The sequence below is a fragment of the Nerophis ophidion genome, linkage group LG05 (genome assembly GCF_033978795.1).
Source record: "Nerophis ophidion isolate RoL-2023_Sa linkage group LG05, RoL_Noph_v1.0, whole genome shotgun sequence".
Lineage (NCBI taxonomy): Eukaryota > Metazoa > Chordata > Actinopteri > Syngnathiformes > Syngnathidae > Nerophis > Nerophis ophidion.
In genome coordinates this window covers 61147249-61172605 of record NC_084615.1, presented here as the reverse complement: position 1 = coordinate 61172605, position 25357 = coordinate 61147249, and the positions used below count along the sequence as shown (strand labels likewise).

Sequence of the window (25357 nt, the reverse complement as noted above, 5' to 3'; positions counted from 1 at the left end):
GCAACATCCCGTTCTCGCTCGCCAGTACGCAAATGGCCGAACAAAGGTTACTCAAATAGTGAAAGGTAAGTGTTGTTGTTTTTTTAGTAACCAGCAAGCACAGTACAGTTAGTAGAACTGTGTTTTTGTTACTGTGTATTTGATAGGTATCGTCTGAAATTCAACTATTTATTTTATTTATATATATAATAAAATAAACATACATAGCTAGAATTCACTGAAAGTCAAGTATTTCATACATGTATATATATATATATATATATATATATATATATATATATATATATATATATATATTTGAAATACTCGAGTTGGTGAATTGGCTGTAAATATACTCCTGCCCTCTTAACCACGCCCCCCGCCCCACCCTCGACCATGCCCCCCACCTCCCGATATCGGTGGTCTCAAAGTTGGCAAGTATGTCTATACCTAACATCCACTGTAATGATATCAAGTACAGGCACGTATCTAGTTGATACTACTATGATTACGTCAAGATTTTTTAGTATCACATCTTGTTTTGTTTTTAAAAAAATGTATGTTATGTTTGTAAAGTCAGGAAATATGTCCCTGGACATATGAGAACTTTGAATATGACCAATCTATGATCCTTTAATGGCTTGGTCTCAGATTGATACCTAAATGTGTGGTATCATCCAAAACTAATGTAAAATATCAAACAAGAGAAGAATAAGTGATTATTACATACGTCAGCAGACTAATTAGGAGCCTTTGTCTGTTTACTTACTACTAAAAGACGAGTTGTCCAGTATGTTCACTATTTTATTTAAGGACTTAACTGCAATAACAAAAGTATGTTTAATGTACCTTAATATTGTTTGGTAAAATAAAGCCAATAATGGAATTTTTTGTGGTCCCTTTTATTTAGAAAAGTACCGAAAAGTACCGAAATAATTTTAGTACTGGTACCAAAATATTGGTATCGTTACAGCACTAGTCCAGACACAACAATGCCATCGTATAAGACCCCCGCTCCCCTTCGTCCGCTGGGGCAACGCAACCTACTACGCATGCGCGGAAAAAAAAAGCCACCAGAGCGTCCATCTGCTCCAAGCTCACCAGTAGATGACTTTACTTCACAATGAAGCTATTTAAAATAGCTATATTGTAAATAGTTTGCTGTGCAGTTTAAATTTGTTTACTGTGTTTTGTGTGCAAGTTTTTAAACTAAAAGGTATCTCCTTTGAACAATATCCAGTGTTGTGGTATTTCAATGAACTAAAATCTAGTGTGCTTTGGGGCCCTATTGTAGTGAATCACACCTAAGCCATCATACATGAATGAAATCTTTAATCAACAAGCGAAAGTAGACAATGCGATGAAGAACATTTTCCAACAATTAATCTAGGGATTTAAATATCTGGTCAGGACCCTCCTCTCTCTTTTGCCTTCACCTTCATTTTCCATTTTTGCAATCCAGCCTGTATTTGGAGGCTGAAAATGGCGGCAACCACGGACTGCTCGTTAAGTGGCTTCTTCATGGCTTCGCAGTAGTTATGGAATACAAAACAAGCATACACAACAAATGGTAAGTCAGTCTGGTTAATGTCCATGGGACGGCGCAGTGAACCAAAGCGTGCCTTCAGTCGTCCAAACTCACACTCGACGACCATGTGAGCCATAAAGCAATATTTGTATTCACACACTGCCTGTCCCACGTCCACGGGAGGAAGGGACCAAGTTTTCCGGTAAATTGAATCACAGCTGACCTCGGCATTCGAAAGTTCTCTTGCCTTCTGAGATGTGTTGTATCCCAAATAGTTGCAATAGCCCGTTGCCTTCTCTTAAAGGCCTACTGAAATGAGACTTTCTTATTTAAACGGGAATAGCAGGTCCATTCTATGTGTCATACTTGATCATTTCGCGATATTGCCATATTTTTACTGAAAGGATTTAGTAGAGAACATCCACGATAAAGTTCGCAACTTTTGGTCGCTAATAGAAAAACCCTACCTTTACCGGACGTATGTGCGCGTGACGTCACGAGTTGCAGGGCTCCACACATATTCACATTGTTTATAATGGGCGCCACCAGCAGCAAGAGCAATTCGGACCGAGAAAGCGACAATTTCCCCATTAATTTGAGCGAGGACGTAAGATATGTGAATTAGGATATTAATAGTGAAGGACTAGAAAAAAAATAATAAAAGCGTGTGAGCGTTTCAGATGTAATTAAACGCATTTACTAGGATAATTCTGGAAGATCCCTTATCTGCTTATTTTTTTAATAGTGTTTTAGTGAGATTTTAAAGATTGTATAAGATTGTAAAGACATACCTCGAGGTCGGATGGCTGCGGTGAACACGAAGTGTCACAGAGAGAAGCCGAGGAGCCAAGCTCACAGCTGCCGCTGTTGCAGGACGACAAATAATCCAATGATTTCACCGGTAAGATATATATCACAATTTCCCCATCCAAAAACATGCTGGTTGATGTAGAGAAAACATGTTCGCTTGACCATTCCGCTTCACAACAAACAAAGAAACACCAGCTGTGTCTCGGTGCTAAAGGCAGCTGCAATCCACCGCTTTCCACCAACAGCATTGTTTTTTTATAGTCTCCATTATTAAATGAACAAATTGCAAAAGATTCAGCAACACAGATGTCCAAAATACTGTGTAATTATGCGGTTAAAGCAGACGACTTTTAGCCGGGGGTGGTGCAGCTGCTATTATTTCCTGACAGTCAGTGACGTCACGCGTACGCATCATCATCCCGCCACGTTTTCAACAAGAAACTCCGCGGGAAATTTAAAATTGCAATTTAGTCAACTAAAAAGGCCGTATTGGCATGTGTTGCAATGTTAATATTTCATCATTGATGTATAAACTATCAGACTGCGTGGTCGGTAGTAGTGGGTTTCAGTAGGCCTTTAAGGTATTGATTTTTGATATCTAAAAGCATCTGTACATGTAGTAGGAGAAACACGGGCATGTCTGCATGATCTGCCTCCATCTTTGTTGTGAAGCTGGCTGTGGTGCTTTCTTTTTCTGATGTCACTTCCTGTGTGGGGCGCTGTCATTCTGGCGTCACTTCCTCTCTGAACTCAGTTCGTAAAGGAGGCCATGTCTACACTAAGTTGTACAACCCCTTAAACTAATTATTATTTAGCCTAAGCCCCTTTTCAGCCACACTCAACCAGCGTTTAATATCCCCCTCCTCGCACAAACTTTTACACGGGTAAGTCAGCCATGTAATTCTTGAAATCTCCGGCACTTAGCTCTGTAAGGACTCATTGATCGTTTACAAAGTGAGTTCGGAGAGGAAGTGACGCCAGAAAGACCCCGCCCACACAGGAAGTGACACCAAAAAGACCGCACCACAGCCAGCTTCATAACAAAGATGGAGGCTAGTCATGCAGACATGCCCGTGTTTCTCCTTCTTCTACATGTACAGGCGCTTTTGGAAATCACAAATCAATACTTTAATAGAAGGCAACGGGCGATTACAACACTTCATAGACGGAAAGAGAATTTTCAAATGTCCGGGTCAGCTGTGAGTCTAATTACCGAAAAACTTGGTCCCTTCCTCCCATATGGATCTGATACAGCCAGTGTGTGACTACAAATATTGCTTTATGGATGTGACTGTGAAATGGCCAGGCAGCATGCATGATGCCTGATCTCCGCTAACTCCGCCATTAGTGCGCAGCTGAAAGATGGAAACATCCCTTCGTGTCCCAAACAACTGCTGGAAAATGAAGATTCGGTCCCTTTTTTCATTTGGGGTGACCCAGCTTATCCCCTGACGCCATTTCTCACGACAAAATACCCCAACGGCGGAGTCAACCCACAACAACAATACTTTGGGTATTCTCTGTCTAGATTAAATGTTGTAATTGTTGTAAAATGTTCTTTATCGCTTTGTCTACTTTCTCATATCAATTCAAGATTGGATTCATGTGTGATGGCTCAAGTGTGATTCACTACAATAGGGCCCCAAAGCACACTGGATTCTAGTTCATTGAAATACCACAACACTGGATATTGTTCAAAGGAGATATCTTTTAATTTAAAAACTTGCACACAAAACACAGCAAACAAATGTAAAATACATAGCAAACTATTTATAATATAGCTCTTTTTAAATAACTTCATAGTGAAGTAAAATCACCTACTGGAGAGCTTGGAACAGATGGACGCTCAGGTGGATTTTTATTTTTTATTTTTTTTCGCATGCGTACTAGGTCGCATTGCGCCGGCGGGGTCTTAAAGGCCTACTGAAATGAGATTTTCTTATTCAAACGGGGATCGCAGGTCCATTCTATGTGTCATACTTGATCATTTCGCGATATTGCCATATTTTTGCTGAAAGGATTTAGTAGAGAACATCCACGATAAAGTTTGCAACGTTTGGTCGCTAACAGAAAAGCCCTGCCTTTACCGGAAGTCGCAGACGATGACGTCACCCATTGATGGCTCCTCACATCCTCACATTGTTTTTAATGGGAGCCTCCAACAAAAAGAGCTATTCGGACCGAGAAAACGACAATTTTCCCATTAATTTGAGCGAGGATGAAAGATTCGTGTTTGAGGATATTGATAGCGATGGACTACAAAAAAGTAAAAAAAAAAAAAAAAAGTTAAAAAAAAAACGCGAGTGCATTGGGACGGATTCAGATGTTTTTAGACACATTTACTAGGATAATTCTGGGAAATACCTTATCTTTCTATTGTGTTGCTAGTGTTTTAGGGAGTTTAATAGTACCTGATAGTTGGAGGTGTGTATCCACGGGTGTCTTGACGCCAGTGTCTCAGGGAAGTCGAAAGCAGCTTTATGGACGGCACAAGCTCAGCTGATCTCCAGTAAGAAGCGACTTTTTACCACAATTTTCTCACCGAAACCTGCTGGTTGACATTCGGTCGGGATCCATGTTCGCTTGACCGCTCTGATTCATAGTAAAGTTTCACCTCCTGGAATTTTAAACACGGAATCACCGTGTGTTTGTGTGGCTAAAGGCTAAAGCTTCCCAACTCCATCTTTCTACTTTGACTTCTCCAACATTAATTGAACAAATTGCAAAAGATTCAGCAACACAGATCTCCAAAATACTGTGTAATTATGCGGTTAAAGCAGGCGACTTTTAGCTGTGTGTGTGCGCAGCGCTTAATATTTCCTTACAGTCCGTGACGTCACGCGTACACGTCATCATTACGCGACGTTTTCAAGAAGAAACTCCCGGGAAATTTGAAATTGCAATTTAGTAAACTAAAAAGGCCGTATTGGCATGTGTTCCAATGTTAATATTTCATCATTGATATATAAACTATCAGACACCGTGGTCTGTAGTAGTGGATTTCAGTAGGCCTTTAAACGATGGCATTGTTGTGTGTGGACACGGATAAGGTTAGGTGTGATTTACCCTGGATAACCTTATTCGGCTTAGGGTAAACGGGGCCTTAAACCACTTCTGACTGCTTCCTCTGGTCACACAAGTGGTTAAAAACCATCCCATCCTCCCACACAGGAGCATAGGACACAGATCAGATTAGACCGCTAAGTCAGTTTGGAGCTATGTGTTATTTTATGAACACAGATGTGACTTTGTGTGTGCGTGCGTGCGTGCTTGCGTGCATCTGGTACTAGCTCATCGTTGGCATGCCGAACCACAGCTCTCCTTATAACTGATATCATCTCGGCCCTCAGTCATAACTCAGCCTTCCTATTGCAGTCTCCCCTCACAGCTTTTCTTAGACAATGCATAGCTGCATGTATCTTACACACACACACACACACACATACACACACACGGTGTGGTTTCTGCTCAGTGTCAGCGGGAGCACAGCTGTGGATGTGTAGCAATGAGGCAGCTGTGAGTAAGAGCTCAGCAGCAGGTGACTTAAGTCTGTGTAGCAAAGTCAACAGATGCAGAAGAAGTGCAATACAGGAGCTGAGGGTTAATGTATGGTGAAGGGAAATATGAATCATCCATTTTCTACCGCTTATTCCCTTTTGGGGTCGCGGGGGGCGCTGGCGCCTATCTCAGCTACAATCGGACAGAAGGCGGAGTACACCCTGGACAAGTCACCACCTTATCACAGGGCCAACACAGATAGACAGACAACATTCACACTCACATTCACACACTAGGGCCAATTTAGTGTTGCCAATCAACCTATCCCCAGGTGCATGTCTTTGGATCATATTTTGTATAAAATTTAGCTTTATCTTGACCACTAGTTGTGGATTACTTACATCTGGGAGTTGACAGTTGTAACCCAATCAATTTCCTCATACACATTCAAGTTACATAATTAGGAGCACTAGAAGCAGTTGACTTACTAGTTCAGGAGTGTACAAGCTTTATTTATTTATTTACTTTACAGATATCATTTCAATAACAAAATAAATAAATACAATGAAAAAATAAATGAGTTTGCATACATATCTATCTATTATCCACACAAGGGCGTAGAATTGGGTAGGGACGCTAGGGACACGTCCCTACCAATATCCAGCCGCTACTGTGTAGTCACTATCAATACAAGCGCTGCCCATAATGTTTAGTCAATGATTATAGCACAGAAAGGGTTAAATGTCGGTCTCTGCTAGAAGTCCCGCCTCTAACCTAAATATCGCTCGCTGATTGGTTGCCGGTTTCATGCTAACTTACGTGTGATTGGCTGTCCCCGCTGTCACTCCTTCTGCTTGTAAAAGCTAGCCTACATGCTAGTTGCTAGCGACCTACCGAGAGGCGGTGCAACTCTCAGTGCAAGTTGTCAACATGTTCGGCATTTGTTGTTCCTGGCACGCGGTAGCTAGATGGGTTTTAATATCAGTGGTGTGATTTACATTGTGTTTGTGTCTGTTTGCGTGCGTGTGTGCTGTAGGTTTTGAAGGATGTCAATGAAAAGAAAACTGGATATAAAAGACTTCTTTAGGAGTCAAACTGTAAGTTACTTCAAGGGTGTATAGAGGCTCAAGAATATTGAATAATTAAACAATATATCACTCCAGTCACGCCCCTTAGAGTGCTATAATGAGCATATACCATGGACTGGAGTGATATATTGCTTTTATAAAACGGTTACCAATAAAGGCAATATGAAATAGGAATACAAAATCAATTTAATGTAGTTTTATTCAACCAGAACTACATATTATCCAATAAAATAGCCTCACTGTGGAAAAAATAGTCCCACCTATCCAGACGTTAGCTCCAAATTAGCACTGCATCTCGTCTTTTCCTCCGCTTTTTGTCAGTTGAAAGTCAATGCTCAGTCCCCTCTACCATTGTTAACCCTCCCTGGAGGTGAAAGTTAACCTTAAACATGTGAATTCAACTACTTTAGTCTCCGTTTTTTAACATTGTAAAAACATCAGCTGTCTTTTACTACGGACTGCAATAGTCCGTTGTCATGGATACATGACAACAACTTCCATTCATACCAGTCATACGTGCCTGAGGCGGAGTGATAGCCTGCGCTGTGATAAGGCTTTAGAATAGTAGCCGTGCTCAGTATTTAAACCACGGTTAACAGCCAATCAGACCGCCGGATTACACTTTTCTGTTTTATTTTTTAAATTATTTTTTAGTTTCATGTATTTGTGTAGAAGTGAGCAACGATTTGAAAATACCAATGAACAAAACTTTGTGGTGGAAATACAATAAAACCTCACTAGATGATCATGTGATTTTACAATTAAAAAATATAATTAATTAATATTAAGTAATATTCATATTTAGTAAAAGCCTTTTTGCTCAGGCAGTAACTGTACCATCAAGCTCTATGGTCATTGTCCCTAATGTATCTGTTATGCATCAACATGTTTTTTTGTAAGGTGACGGACAGCAGAGAGGCTGGAGGAGATGGAGGAGGAGAGGCCAGAGAAGTTAGAGGAAGAGAGGCTGGAGGAAGTAGAGAAGGAGAGGCTGGAGATTATTACAGTTCATTTATGTTTATTTACAATGTTGTATTGCATGAATGTATTTCTGATGTTGTTGATGGACAGTAGGCTATGTTAATCGACAGTACGAAGCACAGTTGCACTACAGCCCTACACTAAAGAGTAAAGATGAGAACTCTTTGAAGTTGTCTCCTTTGCTTTCATTTTAGTTGCTTTACCCTATAACATCTGCAAGACGTGATTGCTAATATAAAATATTAAAAAAAGTAAACTTTCAGAGTGCTGCCTTGGAGCACTTTTGTGTCCCCACCAATCTCAAAATCAAACCTACTCCCTTGTATCCACATACAGAAAAAACTAACACAAGCAGCGGTTCATTTGTTTATTAAGAGCTACCATGTGTCAAAATATGCAAAGAAGTTACTGTACCGTATATATTTCAAGGAAAGACTTTATATTTGTGTTGAAGGCAGACCGTAAGTACAGTGGTACTTCTGATTTGGACTCCTAAGGCATCAGAGAGCAAGGTTTCTACCGTTGTACTATATATAGTACTGCACAAGATAGCATCATAACACAGAGAGGAGAAGGGAGTAAAGGTACTCAAAAATGAAAATAAAAAATTGATTCACATTTAAATCGTGATTTTCATTCATTCTGATTCTAGATGGATTCATAATTTTAAAGAATCTTTTTTTAATTGCAAAAAATATATGATTTTTTTGCTTTTTTTTAAATTTATTTCATTTAAAACATTAGGCAACTATTATTTGTATTACTATTTTTTATTATTATTGTTTTTATTATTGTTATTGACACTGTTGCTTTTATTGATTTGTTTTCCCTTTTTTTAGTTTTGGATTTAATAATTATTGTATTTATATGAATTCTTAATTGCTTTGATTGGGATCGGTTTAGAGTTTACAGTTGCCATATTTTATTTTATTAGATTGATTAACATTCTGTGATTTTTGTAAATACAATTTAAAAAAAATATTCGTTTAAACATGTTTTTAGGTCAAAACTTTGCATATAATTTATACGTCAGCAGGCAAGAGGAGCGTTTGTAAACTTCTATCCTGTTCTGAAGACGTTGTTGTTACAATTTATTTACCAAATAATACGGTGTATCACAAAAAGGGTGTTGGAAAGAGAATCGATTTTGGATTGGATCATCACCCAAAGAATCTGAATCAAATCCAATTGTGAAGTGACCAAAGATTCCCACCTTTAGGAGAGAGCTGCGGGGAGACTTTGCTATGAGTTAATTCTTGAATTCCGGAGTGTTTCTCTCCTTCTTTGTCAAAGTGCTGGCACTTTGAACTTTATTTGGTGCCGTAGTGACTCATTTTGCATTCGTACTTAATAAAACAAAAAGGACTGATGAATCACCATCGTCAGGGCCATTTGATAACCGAGATAGCTTATGGAAAATGAGGCAACATTTTCGTCAAACTGAATAATACGAAATGTGGGGTGTATGAAATCCAAAGTACCACTATAATAGTATAAAGTCTTATAAGTCATTATAACTGGTACATATCATTTAAAATAAAACATTAGTACATACCTAATCACAGTTAATTCTTTGTTTGCATAATTTTACTTATAAAAAAGACCCCAGTATTCTTACACAAATACAATTTTATTGTTATAATGTGATCCAGGAACAGTTTTTAAATGTTTAATTTGAATGTACGTTGTTTATTTGGTCAAATGTGGATGTTGCCTGTACTACAGGCAATATCAGCCCATGGAAACACTATTTTCCTTCCACATTCATGTTATTGTGCTCTCAGATCTCTGTGCAATGTTCTTGAACAGGGAGCACACACCTATAGTATGTAATACCTTTTCAGCCAAATAGAATTGCAATATAGACAACAGCAACTATTTGTAGTCCATTGACGGCGCGCTCTGGGCGGATATAGACCATCACTACAGTACAGTGCATTTATGCATGTAGAATGATGTAAACTATAGAAAATGCTTATTGCAAGACGTTTTTACATGTAATACATATATGATAATATTTTACTTAAATCAAAACACTAACACCATAAAAAAAAAAAACTGAGGACACCAAAATGCATCAATTGAATTTGTTTTAAATGGTATAAGTCATCCAGCAGTTATGAAATAATAAAATGATATTGCTGAATAGACGATATGTCTAATATTTCTATTTGTGACCGTTCATATGTGGGGCGGCATGGCGTAGTGGGTAGAGCGGCCATGCCAGAAACCTGAGGGTAGCAGGTTCGCTTCCCACCTATTGACATCCAAATCGCTGCCATTGTGTCCTTGGGCAGGGCACTTCACCCTTTGCCCCCGGTGCCGCTCACACTGGTGAATGAATGATGAATGAATGATTGGTGGTGGTCGGAGGGGCCGTAGGCGCAAACTGGCAGCCACGCTTCCGTCAGCCTACCCCGGGGCAGCTGTGGCTACAGATGTAGCTTACCACCACCAGGTGTGAATGAATGATGGGTTCTCACTTCTCTGTGAGCGCTTTGAGTATATAACAATAGAAAAGCGCGATATAAATCTAATCCATTATTATTATTATTATTATTATTATACAGCACATAAGATGGAGCTGCCTCTTTTCTCTCGTGAATTTCTGCACAAAGTCTGCACGTCATTTTGAGACATACTAAATATGGATGCAAAACAGCTCCCACGGAACAGTTTCAGCCTTGATAAATCACACTGTGCAGGCTTTAAAAAAATGTATTAGGATTTTCTCCTGCCACTATTGTTGATGTTTTGATAATCAGCAAATATATTCTGCAAATTGATGAAGACAGACACCCTAAATGGATTGCACTCCTTGTTTTGCTTACTCAAGAGACGCACACATTTAGTAGATCAGCTTTGTGTGTGCTGTCAAGTTCCATCCATCCATCCATTTCCTACCGCTTATTCCCTTTTGGGGTCGCGGGGGGCGCTGGCGCCTATCTCAGCTACAATCGGGCGAAAGGTGGGGTACACCCTGAACAAGTCGCCACCTCATCGCCAAGTTTGCATATGTTTCAATACACACAGTGGCGGGCTGTGCGTTCCCCACCTAGGCCTTCAGTGATGTCGGACTTCAATGATTACCTCTCAAAATACCATCATTTATGTCACCACATGACCATTTCTGGAGAAATACTATACAGAAACATATTTACACAGTACTGGACATTGTACAAAACAGGTTATTTTCTGGTGCATTTAAAAATCAACTAACCCGCATCAGCAAATTAAAACATATCTTATATATTACATTTAAATTTTAAATTTTAAAAAACCTATTGAATGTGAAAAAAATATAGAAATAAAATATCTGAGCTCACATTTCATCACCAGGACAACTGAGGGGTTGGCCAACATCATCTCATAAGATATAGTTTCTCTTTAAATATCCTTCTTGAAAATGGGCTTACAAATATATGTTTTTTTTATAATTCTAAGAGATGCAGATGAGGCGTGTTGGCTCAGTTCTTACAGTTTACTCCACAGCGTGCTCATCAATAACATCCAGCTGCCGACATGGCTGCATTCAACAACCTAAAAGGGGCTGCTGTGCATGCTCATCACTATTGTGGCATGCTGGGTAATGGAGTTCCTATGTTATTTAGCTCAGTGGTTCTCAACCTTTTTTCAGTGATGTACCCCCTGTGAATTTTTTTTTTAATTCAAGTACCCCCTAATCAGAACAAAGCATTTTTGGTTGAAAAAAAGAGTTAGAGGTCAAATACAGCACTATGTCATCAGTTTCTGATTTATTAAATTGTATCTCAGTGCAAAATATTGCTCATTTGTAGTGATTTTTCTTGAACTATTTGGAAAAAAAAGATATGAAAATAACTAAAAACTTGTTGAAAAATAAACAAGTGATTCAATTATAAATAAAGATTTCTACACATAGAAGTAATCATCAACTTAAAGTGCCCTCTTTGGGGATTGTAATAGAGATCCATCTGGATTCATGAACTTAATTCTAAACATTTCTTCACAAAAAAAGAAATCCTTAACATCAATATTTATGGAACATGTCCACAAAAAATCTTGCTGTCAACACTGAATATTGCATTGTTGCATTTCTTTTCGCAGTTGATGAACTTACATTAATATTTTGTTGAAGTAGTACTCAATAAATATATCTATAAAGGATTTTCGAATTCTTGCTATTTTTAGAATATTTGAAAAAAAATCTCACGTACCCCTTGGCATACTTTCAAGTACCCCCAGGGGTACACGTACCGCCATTTGAGAACCACTGACTTAGCTCATAACATCACAATATATATCTGCCTGCTAGAAGGCCTTACTGACCAATCTTGATCTGATTGCCTATCGCAACTGTCTGTCACTGTATGTGTCCATTCACTTACAGTGCACGGACGCCCGCCTTGTTGATTCTGAAGGCCTGGGGCAGATTTGTTACAGCATGGCAACATAAGCTAGCTGAATTCTGATTGGATAAAAACTCAACAACCTAAAAAAAACAGCGCTGGAAGGAGCATAATACGACATGAAGAGAATATGAATACTTTTAGATTTTTAGGAAAAGTAAATTCGAAAATAATTTTATCTTTAATTATGATCATGATTTTTGGTTATGTTAAGCCAGCAGAGCAGGCCTTCCTGGCTTTGACGGCACCCCACTGAATACACGTAAACCTTTGGTAGATCAGGCCCAAAGTATGCTAAAACTGTAACGATGACATACTGTTTATCCATACTGTCGCTTCATGCATAAAAGAAGATATAACTGAACTCAACACTTTAGAAACTTGGCGTGAGAAAAGTGTTGAGCGTTTGTGTTTATTGTGGTTTCTTCATCTCACCGCGTGAATTCACAATTCAACACTTGTGAGTAAAATATGTTAGTGTGCTGCGGCATGTGCGTACAAGACTTACACACCATGACATCTGGTCATACAGCACGCTTGGCTGCGTAACGCTGTTGTTATGACAGCTGTGCTAGGCAGACACAGCACACATGTTTTTTAGCTTTTCTGAGTGTGTCGGTTGTAATTATCTCCATCCTTTCCTATTTTTCATCCTTTCACACACACCCCCCTGGACCCTCCTCCGCTATCTCCCGTCCATCTCTGTTTCCGTCTGGATGCTCTTTCAGACCTGGCAGACAACCTGGCGATGGATGACTTCACCTTCCAGGAGCAGCTTCTGACCCCACCACTGTCCCCGGCTGGTTCAGGAGGGATCTCGTCACTCGGGGCTGCAGCACGCAGCTTCAATCTGGTGCTGACGTCTTCCATGACACTTTCTTTCTTCCTGCTGTGTCGCCACTGACCGTCAGCTTTGTATCCTCCAAAAAAAAAAGAAAAACTCACTTTCAAAATGAATCATTTTCTTTAACTCTTTTTAAAGCCCACCTGATGAACCTGCCATCGTGTAAATAAGAATATTGGCCACGCCCACAATTACCAGGCGCTGTCATTGTGGTCTTCTGTTCTCCGTCTGCACTAAATTACTGCCTGCCCGGTCCAAATGTAAAATAACTGCTTTCCTTTGGCTTATATTTCTCGCTTGTTCATGTGCTAAAAATAGACACATAATTTCTGTCCTAGGCTGAGAGAACCATGTTTACTAAATGTGTTTATTTGCAACCATAACTTATTTCTTCTGAAAATATAATTGCAAGAAAAATGTTTCAGTATTTCACATACTGTGTGAAGTTGAAATACTGGAGGACCTTGGTTAATGCTCTGTAAATCATGTTTTTTCCAAACTGGTAAGGAAATTGTACCAAAATGTTCACTAAGATTTCACTAAGATCCCGAGCGTGGCCACTGCTGCTGCTCACTGCTCCCCTCACCTCCCAGGGGGTGAACATGGGGATGGGTCAAATACAGAGGGTAGTTTCACGACATCTAGTGTGTGTGACTATCGTTGGGACTTTAAGGCTATGTCGACACTAAGCTGGATAACCCCTCAATAATTATTTATCCTAAGCCCCGTTTCAGGCACACTAAACTATCGTTTAAGGACCCCTCTTCGGATAATGTTTTACACGGGTAAGTGCGCCGTGTATTTCTTGAATTTCCAGCTCCTAGCTTTGTATGGACTCATTGATCGTTTACGAACTGAGTTCGTGGAGGAAGTGACCCCAGAAAGACTGTGCCCCACACAGGAAGTGACGTCAGAAAGCGGTTTGGTAATTCGGAGCTAACCACTGGAAATATGAAGGCGAGTCCTCCAAACATTCTCCTTCTTCTACATGTACAGACGCTTGTGGAAATCACACATGCTATTTGGAATACAACACATCTCAGACGGCAAGAGAACTTTCCAATGTCCAGGTCAGCTGTGATTCTACTTACCAAGAAACTTTGTCCAGAATGCGAGCTCCCATGGATGTGATTAAAAAAAAGGTAGCGTGTGTTTTGTATTATTTGGCCGACGAGGGAAGACTACGAAAAACAGCAAATGCATTCGGATTGGCAAAGGAGACTGTATCAGTTGTTGTCCACCACGTATGTCGTGGACTCAACGTCTAGGTCCAGAGTACAAAAAGTCACCAAAAACGAATTGACTATAAAGATGAAGTCGAAAGAGTGAGGAGTGTCCTGACCAGATATCTAGATCCCTAGTTTGATTGTTGTAAAATGTTCTTACTTACTTTACTGACTTTTACGTGTTTATTAAAGATTTGATTAATTTATGATGTCTCAGGTGTGATTCACGACAATAGGGCCTCACAGCACATTGGATTGCAGTTAACCAAAATACCACAACACTGGATATTGTTCAGATAAGTTACATTTAAAGGGGTACATTATCACAATTACAGAAGGGTTAAAACCAATAAAAATCTGTTCCCAGTGGCTTATTTTATTTTTCTAAGTTTTCTTCAAAATTTTACCCATCATGGAATATCCCGAAAAAAGTCTTTAAAGTGCCTGATTTTTGCTATCTGTAAATCCACCCGTCCATTTTCCTGTGACGTCACATAGTGACGCCAATACAAACAAACATGGTGGATAGAAGAGCAAGATATAGCGACATTAGCTCGGATTCAGACTCTGATTTCAGCGGCTTAAGCGATTCAACAAATTATGCATGTATTGAAACGGATGGTTGACGTGTGGAGGCAGATAGCGAAAACAAAATTGAAGAAGAAGCTGAAGCTATTGAGCAAATAGCTATTGAAGTTATTCGGCGATCGCCTTCTAACCAACGATTGCATCTTTTGACCACTGGAGCAACTTAAATCCGTCGATTGGTAAGTGTTTGTTTGGCATTAAATGTGGGTGGAGGGAAAGGCTGGATGCAAATATAGCTACAAATGTACCTACAGCTAGCCTAAATAGCATGTTAGCATCGTTTAACTGGCAGTCATGCCATGACCAAATTTGTCTGATTAGCACATAAGTCAATAACATCAACAAAACTCACCTTTGTGATTTCTTTGACTTTATCGTTGGAAATGCATCTGCTTTGAGTGTCGCGGGATATCCACACATCTCTGTGCCAACTGTCGTAGCATAGCTGTCGTCGGTAAAATGTGCAGAACAAACGAGGGACTTTGGCATCTTATGACCACTGGTGTACTTGAATCCGTCACTTGGTATGTGTTTGTTTGGCATTAAATGTGGGTGGAGGGAAAGGCTGGATGCAAATATAGCTACAAATGCGGCATAACGATGCAATATGTACATACAGCTAGCCTAAATAGCATGTTAGCATCGATTAGCATGCCGTGCTAATCGATGCACACTCCACGTAAGTCAACTTGAATCCGTCCCTGATCGTGTTGTTACACCTTCCGACAACACACCGACGAGGCATGATGTCTCGGAAGTACGGAAAACAGTCAAAAAAACAGAAAATAACAGAGCTGATTTGACTTGTGTGCGTAATGTGTTTGAGAAAATGGCGGTTTGCTCGTCACGGGTGAAAGGTAATCGCTGCGACAGCGAACAACTGTAAGGCGTTTAAATCGCCAAATTCACCCTTTTAGAGTTTAAAAATCGGTTAAAAAAACATATGGTCTTTTTTCTGCAACATCAAGGTATATATTGACACTTACATAGGTCTGGTGATAATGTTCCCCTTTAAGAACATGCACACAAAGCAACACTGGACGCGCGCATTTCCCGCGGATGCGTACTAGGTCACGTTGCGCCGGAGAGGCGAGGGGGTCTTAAATGGTGGCATTGTTGTGTGTGGACACGGATAATGTTAGGTGGGATTTACCCTGGATAACCTAATCCGGTTTAGTGTAAACGGGGCGTAACTTTAACATTAAGACAAACATTAAAGGGGGTTCTAGCTTACATTGGCTGCTTTTCAGGCTTCATATTCGTGTTTAAATATTGTACTCTTCTTCTACATCAATGTTCATGTTCCATTAATTATTCCTGCTTTCATTTCAGTGCTGCTCCCACATTAAATCTAAACGGTCAAGTACGAGAAATTCACCGCATTTCCTCAATCGTGTTTGATTTTTTTTTTACAACACTTTGTGTTTTGTCATACATGGCAACTCACCAGGTGTTAATTAAGGACAGCTGCTCAGTAACGGTTGTTGTTTGCGGATCTTCTCTCGTTTAAGGCAATAACAGTTTTCATTGGAGCTAGAGACCTATCTAACAATGGCAATAGATATTGGATCAATACTAGTGTGTTAAAATAGATACCTAAATTTCAGGTTTTTGTCCATATATCCAGCAAAATACTTGGTTTTCCTTAGAGTTCTACAGTGTCTCTTCTAATCTTAGCTCCCTGTGCCAGGCACACTTGGCCCCCTGTGCAACAGATTGCTGTCTATATTTTTCACATACATCTGCCTGCAGTTGAAGTCATTTTGGTTGTTTTATTGACATTTTAAAGTTACATTTTTGTTACATTGGTGAATTTTTTTGTTAATTTTGCACATCTGCATAGATTTTTTTGCTAGTACTTTCATTCCTCGTTTATCACGGTTAATTGAGACCAGACATGACCGTGGTAAACACATTTCCACTGAGTAGGATTAAAAATGAAATATTGTCATAATTGTGTGAATGCTCCAAAGCATACATATGGTTTTCTACGCCAAAAATCATCTATTTATTATTCATTTTAAACTTATTGTGGAAATGCTCCAACGTATTCACACATTTCTTCTTCTTCTCCTTCCACATTTTTTTTTACCAGATTTAAACTGTTCCAACTTCAAAATGTTCAGCCTATTCGGAAATCACAGGCTTTCCCTTGACAAATTCCCAAAATTCTCAGATTTCCCAGAATTCCAGGTTTTCCAGGACATTTTTCCCATTCAAAATGAATTGGCCACTTTTCAAACTTTCACCATTTCCTTCATTTTTCAACCTATTCCATCCATTCCACCTTCAACACATTCCACCATTCTGAAAATGTAAAATAAATGTTTTCCAAGTTAAAAAAAATTCCTGAATTTTTCAAAATTCCTGCTTTTCCAAAGCCCTATTTCCACCCTTTTTTTCTCGCGACTACTCTTTCCACATCTTTCAACACATTTCCGCAGTCAAAACATTCTTCTTAATCAGGACAAAAAAAAAAAGTTGTTTTTGAAAAAATAAATAAAAAAAATCCTTGTTTTCCCGAAATTCCAAGAATTCCGTAATACCATCTCTCAATTCAACATTTCTCAGCCGATTTAAAACATTTCAACACCAACCATTTCAACTCATTCAGACCATTCAAGTTTTTTACCATTTTCCAAAAAATTTCAGCTTTTCCCGAAATTCCCATTTTTTCTGAAATTCCTATTGAAATCAATGGGACATTCTTCAAAGTTCCACAATCCCCACATGTTTCATCTGATTCAAACTGTTCCAACTACAAAATATTCAGCCTGTTCAGGAATCGTGTGCTGTAGTTCAACAATTCTAAAAAAAAATTCCCGGCTTTCCCGTAATTCCTTATTATTATTTTTTTTTGCATTTCCCCGATTTAAAATGAATTGGCCATTTTTCAAACTTCCACAATTCCCCCATTCTTCAACCGATTCAAACCACTCCACCTTCAATGTCAAAGTCTTTGTTATTGATATCAAAGATGAAGTTGAAGTGCAGCTTGTATCGACAGTGTTCATCTCCACTTAGACCGGACATGATGATAGATGATAACTAATCACAGTGTCAGTTAGCCTGCAGTGTTGCACCGAATGTCCAATGCTTCATCCCGGTGTTGTCTTTTGACATTGCCCATGCCGGAGTCTCACCAATGTGGGGATGTGTTATTGATGAGGCAAGAGTCAAAAATGAAGTGCATCAAAAAAATGTTCTGCTAAAAGTTGGTTGACTTGAAATTGTCTCGGTGAAGATTAGCCATTATTTTGATGTTTAATAGTGTTCACTTTTAACTTGGAAACATAAACACCAGTACCACTTGGTAAAAGTCTTTCTGGATCGCCATAACATAATAATAAATAAGACAAATGATGCACTGTTATACCTATAAGACATGAATAAAACCTAATTCAACCTTATATTTAGGTCAAAACATGTAGAATAGGCTTTTTTTTCAAAGGATTTAAAAAAAAAAAAAAGTCTGGTATATAGTGAAGCCGCGACATTTGTAGCTCAATGTAGCAAGACAAAACTGTGACATATGTTGCATTTACTTACTGAATAAAAGCGTTTTTGCATTAAATCTTTTCAGGGGTGTAACTCGCGATAAATTCACAAAATGACAAATTTCAATGATCATGATGACATAGGACCGCACAGTGGAACTGGGGTTAGTGCATGTGCCTCACAATACGAAGGTCCTGAGTAGTCCTGAGTTCAATCCCGGGCTCAGGATCTTTCTGTGTGGAGTTTGCATGTTTTCCCCGTGACTGTGTGGGTTCCCTCCAGGTTCTCCGGCTTGCTTCCACCTCCAAAGACATGCACCTGGGGATAGGTTGATTGGCAACACTAAATTGGCCCTAGTGTGTGAATGTGAGTGTGAATGTTGTCTGTCTATCTGTGTTGGCCCTGCGATGAAGTGACGACTTGTCCAGGGTGTACACCGCCTTCCGCCCGAATGCAGCTGAAATAGGCTCCAGCACCCCCTGCGACCCCAGAAGGGACAAGCGGTAGTAAATGGATGGATTGCATGATGACATAAGTCAAAAAGTATCGGTATTGGCAACCCTAGCCTTGTATTTACTCGGCGTCGGATCAAAACCAAAATTACCTATATCGTCCCTTATTTCACAGATAGCGGTTTCGAGATCGGTATCTTTAATGTTCATCCAATTATTACCAATATCCAATTGATAATCATTAACATAACCGCTTAAGGGTGACGTGTCATTATGCAGTTTAGGGTCGTCTGGGCGGGCTTGGTGCTGTAGCCAATTCCTGACCATTTGCAACGGAGTAGACATGGTCAGCGAAGAGGAGAAGAATGCCGATTTAGCCTCCATTATCGTCCAACATTGTTTTAGAAGCCCCTGAAATTAACAGGGCAGGGTCCTTTCAATAGAGTACCTAGGAGTCTTGTTCACGAGTGAGGGAAGAGTGGATCGTGAGATCGACAGGCGGATCGGTAATGCGGACGTTGTACCGATCCGTTGTGGTGAAGAAGGAGCTGAGCTGGAAGGCAAAGCTCTCAATTTACCGGTCGAATTACGTTCCCATCCTCACCTATGGTCATGAGCTTTGGGTCATGACCGAAAGGATAAGATCACGGGTACAAGCGGCCGAAATGAGTTTCCTCCTGAAGTGTGGCGGGGCTCTCCCTTAGAGATAGGGTGAGAAGCTCTGCCATCCAGGAGGAACTCAAAGTAAAGCCGCTGCTCCTTCACATCGAGAGGAGTCAGATGAGGTGGTTCGGGCATCTGGTCAGTATGCCACCCGAACGCCTCCCTAGGGAGGTGTTTAGGGCACGTACAACCGGTAGGAGACCACGGGGAAGACCCAGGACACGTTGGGAAGACTATGTCCCCCGGCTGGCCTGGGAACTCCTCAGGATCCCCCGGGAAGAGCTAGACGAAGTGGCTGGGGAGAGGGAAGTCTGGGTTTCCCTGCTTAGGCTGTTGCCCCCGCGACCCGATCTCGGATAAGTGGAAGAAAATGGATGGATGGATGGTCCTTTCAAATAAAACAATGAACTGAAACAACAATTTCTGACACTAAAAGGGACGTTATTGACATAAAAACAACCTTGTTCTTCTTGAGTGTGACTACAAGAGACAACATATTGTTTCGCCTATTGAACAAAACTAGTTCGGGAGTGAGTCGCTTATTTATGAAGCAAACCACCAAGGTGGAGTCGAAGTCATGGGCCTGCATCATTACCACCAAACGTGGTAAATCGAAGAGCTCGAGTACGTATAAAGGAATACAAATGTGTATAAAATGTGTACATTAAATACCTTTAACAAGTTTTTGTGAGTTTTGTTAGCATTGGTTGTAAATATGGTTGAACAGTTTTAAAAGCACCAACTTTTAAAATGGAGCCATCGTTGGTGCGCTGGCCCTTTAAGATAGTCCTGTATTTCCTATTAGCACAGTAGAGACAAACCAACATCCTTTCAGCTGCTGTGGTTTATTCAGTTGGCACAAGGGAACGCAAAGCGAAAGCCAGAAGTTCAATTTGGCTGGTGGCAAATGTTTAGGCCTTGGCAGAGGTAGACGCTCTCTGAATGATTGTCATTATTAAACGGTAAGTGTTCATTCTCACACGTCAAAATGATTAGTAGTTTAATAATTTGTCTTTATTTTTGTTCAATTTCCTTGTTTTGATTTTCAAATGACCTTTGGAATCCAGCTTCCTTCTTGCTGAATTTCTAAAGGGTGAAAACTCGCCCTGTTAAGTTTTTTTCCACCCAAATAACAACAGTCGTCTTGTCCATTTAATAAGCTGCAATTGAAAGTTTGCATTAGTAGCATGTGTTTTTCATCATGGCGCTAACCAGAAACTGCTGGGTTTTATAATTCCTGCTAAGAAGCACTGATTAGAAACATTTCATTTAAATGAATGGACATAAAAGGAATGAATATGGATTTTTTTATGTGTACGTTGTTATTGATATGTGAATACAATTATGATTTTGTGTATGTTCATGATATACCATTTTATATTTCCATTAAAAAGAAAATGTAACCCTCATATAAAACTGGTGAATGGATTTTGTTGTGAATAAAATGACCAGCAGTTCAACAGTTATTCATCACACTCAAACTCATTACTATTATTATATTCATGGCTGCACTCAGAACAGTGAATTTATATGAATATGAATGTCCGCTGGTCCTGGAACATCTCACATCTCGTCTTTTGATATCACTCACAGAAATGTCTCACCAATGTGGAGATGTGTTGTTGATGAGGTTGGGCTTGAGGTGAAGTACATCAAAAAGTTGTTCCGGCAAAAGTCTGTCAACTTGATTGTTGCGGTAAAGATACAGTAGCACCAAGATTAGACGCCGTATTGTTAGCATCGTTCACCCTTTGATTGATGGATTGATTGATTGAAACTTTTATTAGTAGATTGCACAGTACAGTACATATTCCGTACAATTGACCACTAAATGGTGAGTTTTTCAACTTGCTTAAATCGGGGTCTACGTTAATTCATGAAAGAAATATATACTATCACCCTAATACAATCATCACACAAGTTAATCATTAGACTATATACATTAAATTATTTACATTATTTACAATCCAGGGGGTGAGATGCGGAGGGGGGTTAGGTTTCGTTGATACCAGCACTTCAATCATCAACCCAAAACCTGGAAACAAGTGTCCTGCTTGGTTGATATCTCGATCGATCACCACAACATAATAGAAAATAAGAAAAATACTGCACTGTATTACATACAAGACGCAAATAAAATCGTGTTTAACACTTAATTTTGGGCAAAAATATGTAGACTATGCTTCCATAAAAAAAATACCTGCGATACAGTGAAGCCGCAATATCTGAAGTGCGATGTGGCTACGGATGACCATAAACAAGATATTTTAAAGAAGGAGAGGATTTAAAAATGAATGCAATACTGCCAAATTCTCTTTCAATCGTTGAGTAAAAAACAATGCTTTTTTAAAAATACACATGCTTTTGTAACATAACGTTGACATGTAATAGTGGGCGTGGTCTACGTGGTCGAACCAGGAAAAGTGTAGTCAGCCCCTGTGTTTTGCAAACAGCCTCTTATAACTAACACACACACACCTGAAATGGATTCATTTGTTGTGATGATAACTGTTGTGCATATACAAAAGGTTATGTGACCACTGACCATCCTGTCAACCACATTCCTGAGAAACTCCTCCAATCAATCCGACATGAAGGAAGAGGGAAGGTTTCAAAACAGGACTGTAAATTGAATGGTTTCACAGCCACTATGGCACATTTCCATTATACACGTACTGTAAGAGTTCGTGTTTAACAAGTGAAACCTATTGGATGTTCAAGACATTGAATCACATGTACTGCTCGTGGGCCCAACGGCTAACAAAATGTACACGCGAATTGTTCACTGTCTACTCTCTTGTATTGCACTCTATGGGCAAATGGGATATTTCATTATCAAAGTTTCCTTTGTAACAGAGTCTAAGACTTATGACTCATGACTTGCAGATTTCAGTAATCATTGTGGTTTCATTATTAAGGTTAAAAAACAGAATACAACACATTACTTTGACACTCTTGGAGACTGTACATATGTGCTTATTTCTCCCCAAGAGTCACTTCTAAGTCTCCTGTGAATCATAAAGTTAACACAATTCTGGGATCCATTAGCCTGAATCCTCCAAGAGTCACGAAGGGCCTGTGTTTATGCTGAGAATGTGTTTGCTCACTCCCAGCACATTATTCATGTCCCAGTATGGAATAACCAAGTGATAGATGGTTCCAACACCCAGCAGTGATGCCTTTGCTTTTCTGTCTTGGGACAACTAGTTACATAAAGGGCTTGACTTCTCAGACCTATGGGTACCGTTTACATTTTAACAGATACAAGTAACAAATTGGTACTTTGGAAATGGTGTCAGAGCTTCAGCAATAAACATTTTGCTTAACAAATCTGAAATATTTTTTGTAACAGAACAAAATATTTTTTTTTTGTTTTTTTTATGGAATGTTGTTGCAATCAAGTTGAACAAACTAGTAATTCAAACAGAGGAACCTCAATTTACGAACTTAATTTATTCTTGAACTAGGTTAATAAATAGAAATATTTGTACAGTATATTGAAGCTGTTTCCCATAAAAAACTATGTAAACATCAATAATGATTTCCAGCCTTGACAAAGTCTATATTTTATCAAAGATTTGTCCACTATGAACACAATATAAAAAATATACAATACTATATAACAAACAAACCTAACAACAGGGTGATGGATTAATTTTTTCTATTCAATAACAAAGTCAAAGCAACAACTCGCTGAACTGTCCGCATTTTCAGCCGCCCTGCCGACATGCACACACTGTCAATAGCCCAGTGGTGGACTAACAGTTTGAAATCACAAAACTCCTTAACTTTAACAGTTTGCTACAATTATTAGGAACACAAAATAAAATCCACTTTACCTTGTCAGTTAATCTTGCGTGCAGCGGAAGGGAGGGGGAAAGATGGATCGGGCAGTGTTGACAACAACAACTGAATTGTTTTAATCCACAAATGTCCTTCTTTAGACACATACTGAGCTAGCAAAACTAGAAAAATGCTGTAAATGTTACCTCGGGGCATTGTTTGCAATAGTCGTTGCCCCCAGATTCAAAGACAGGAAATTGTTATGGTAAAACACTATTAAATAAACAAGACACTAAAATAATGCAGCTGGGAGTGCACAAAAAGCACAGGGAAGTTGTGCAAGGTACGCTGTAACAAATGCAAGACATACAAATAAGAAACAATGTTCCAGAAGCAAGAGGCAGGTGACGCTGGCATATTAAGCCTCGGTTGGTCGAACGGCCGTGCCAGCAACTTGAGGGTTCCAGGTCCAATCCCTGCTTCCGCTATCCTCATCACTGCCGTTGTGTCCTTGGGCACGATACTTTACCTACTTGCTCCCAGTTCCACGCACACTGGTGTAAATGTAACTCAGATACTGGGTTTCGCTATGTAAAGCACAATATGAATATAATTAACTTCACACATCACTGGTTAAGGAGCAGGAACAGGTGAGTCCACCGATTGCCAATCAAGAGCAGTGGAGAGAAACAGCGTACCGGGATGCAACACAAAAAACAGGAAGTCAGAACTAGAAATAAGAGTGCTGAACAGGAACTGAAACACCAGTCACACAAAAAGGCAAAACAAAAACCAAACAAGGTATGACCTGACATGTAAAAAGCACACAAACTAGCAAAGCAGCTATAATAAGAGCAGCACAATGGTTGTGCTGACTGGATGATCACCAGAGATTGATAAGCCCGCCCACAATGGATGTGCTGCCGGGCACAAAATGGCTGAGCCGTGAGACACATAATGGGTGAATGAAACGTTCATTAATGGAAGCATTTTCAGACATTCTGTGGCTCGTAAATTGAAAAGTTTGTATAATGAATCTTAAATCCAGGTTACATCATACTCCAATTTATAGATTAAATGATAACAAGTACATAAAACATAGTAAATAAAATCTACAACAAACTGCCATATTCATTGCAGCAATACAGGACATATAGAGCGTGCAATAAACAACTTGCTTGTTGATACTCATAATTCTGGCGGTTCGTTGATGCAACCTCACTCGCTCTAACGGTCATTGGTGCATATAATAATATTTTACAATAGATGCTGTGATAAAGTGTAAAAATAAATACCTCAATAAAATACAAAGTGAGCACATAGAGTAGGAGAACATGACAGAACTTTGAGGAAGGAACATTTAAAAGATAAAATGAGTTAATAAGATAAGACTAAACATACTGAATAAATAAGAGCAAATAGACTAATTAAGAGATTAAAAATAAAAGTTAATTAGACCTGACTGTCACCTCCAACTTGTTAGTCGGTGAACACACAACAACACGCCCGTCACTGCAAACACAAAAACCGTTTCTGTGTCTGAGCGCTCGACTGCAACTTTTCACACCCTGCAGATCAAGATTAAAGCATCGTTATCTTCCAGCTGTGCTTTTCTCTCATCAACTGGATTGTTGCTTTTTAGATGGAAAACAGAGGCTGATTACTGGGAGAGGAGAGCAAATGCTGGATGCAGGAAGAACAGCAGCCAGCACAGGGAGAGTTGAGTGCTGTGTGTGTGTGTGTGTGTGTGTGTGTGTGTGTGTGTGTGCGTGCGTGTGTGTGTGTGTGTGTGTGTGTGTGTGTGTGTGTGTGTGTGTGTGTGTGTGTGTGTGTGTGTGTGCGTGTGTGTGTGTGTGTGTGTGTGTGTGTGTGTGAGAGAGGGGGGGGGTTACTCTTAATGCTAATGCAGGGCTGAAGAATAGGCAAACGGGCCCATTGAAATGCAGCGTTCATGTGTTTTCTTAGGCTAATATTCAAACAGCCCGCATTATGAGAGTCAAAGGTCAATTTGATGTTAGTCAGTAAAGGGGG

At 39.6% G+C, this 25357-nt stretch overlaps 1 protein-coding gene across 3 annotated transcripts in view; it reads left to right on the top strand.

The window, feature by feature from the left end:
• Nucleotides 1-14548, top strand: part of gpc3 (glypican 3) — a 375529-nt gene extending 360981 nt beyond the window's left edge. For 2 of the 3 annotated variants that reach the window (XM_061901682.1, XM_061901684.1), the window contains one exon: nucleotides 13001-14548. In XM_061901682.1, the coding sequence (XP_061757666.1) occupies nucleotides 13001-13176 (176 nt within the window). In that variant the 3' untranslated portion in view covers nucleotides 13177-14548. The remainder of the gene's footprint in view (nucleotides 1-13000) is intronic. The other variant, XM_061901683.1, reaches the window with a different exon arrangement.
• Nucleotides 14549-25357: the final 10809 nt, after the last annotated feature.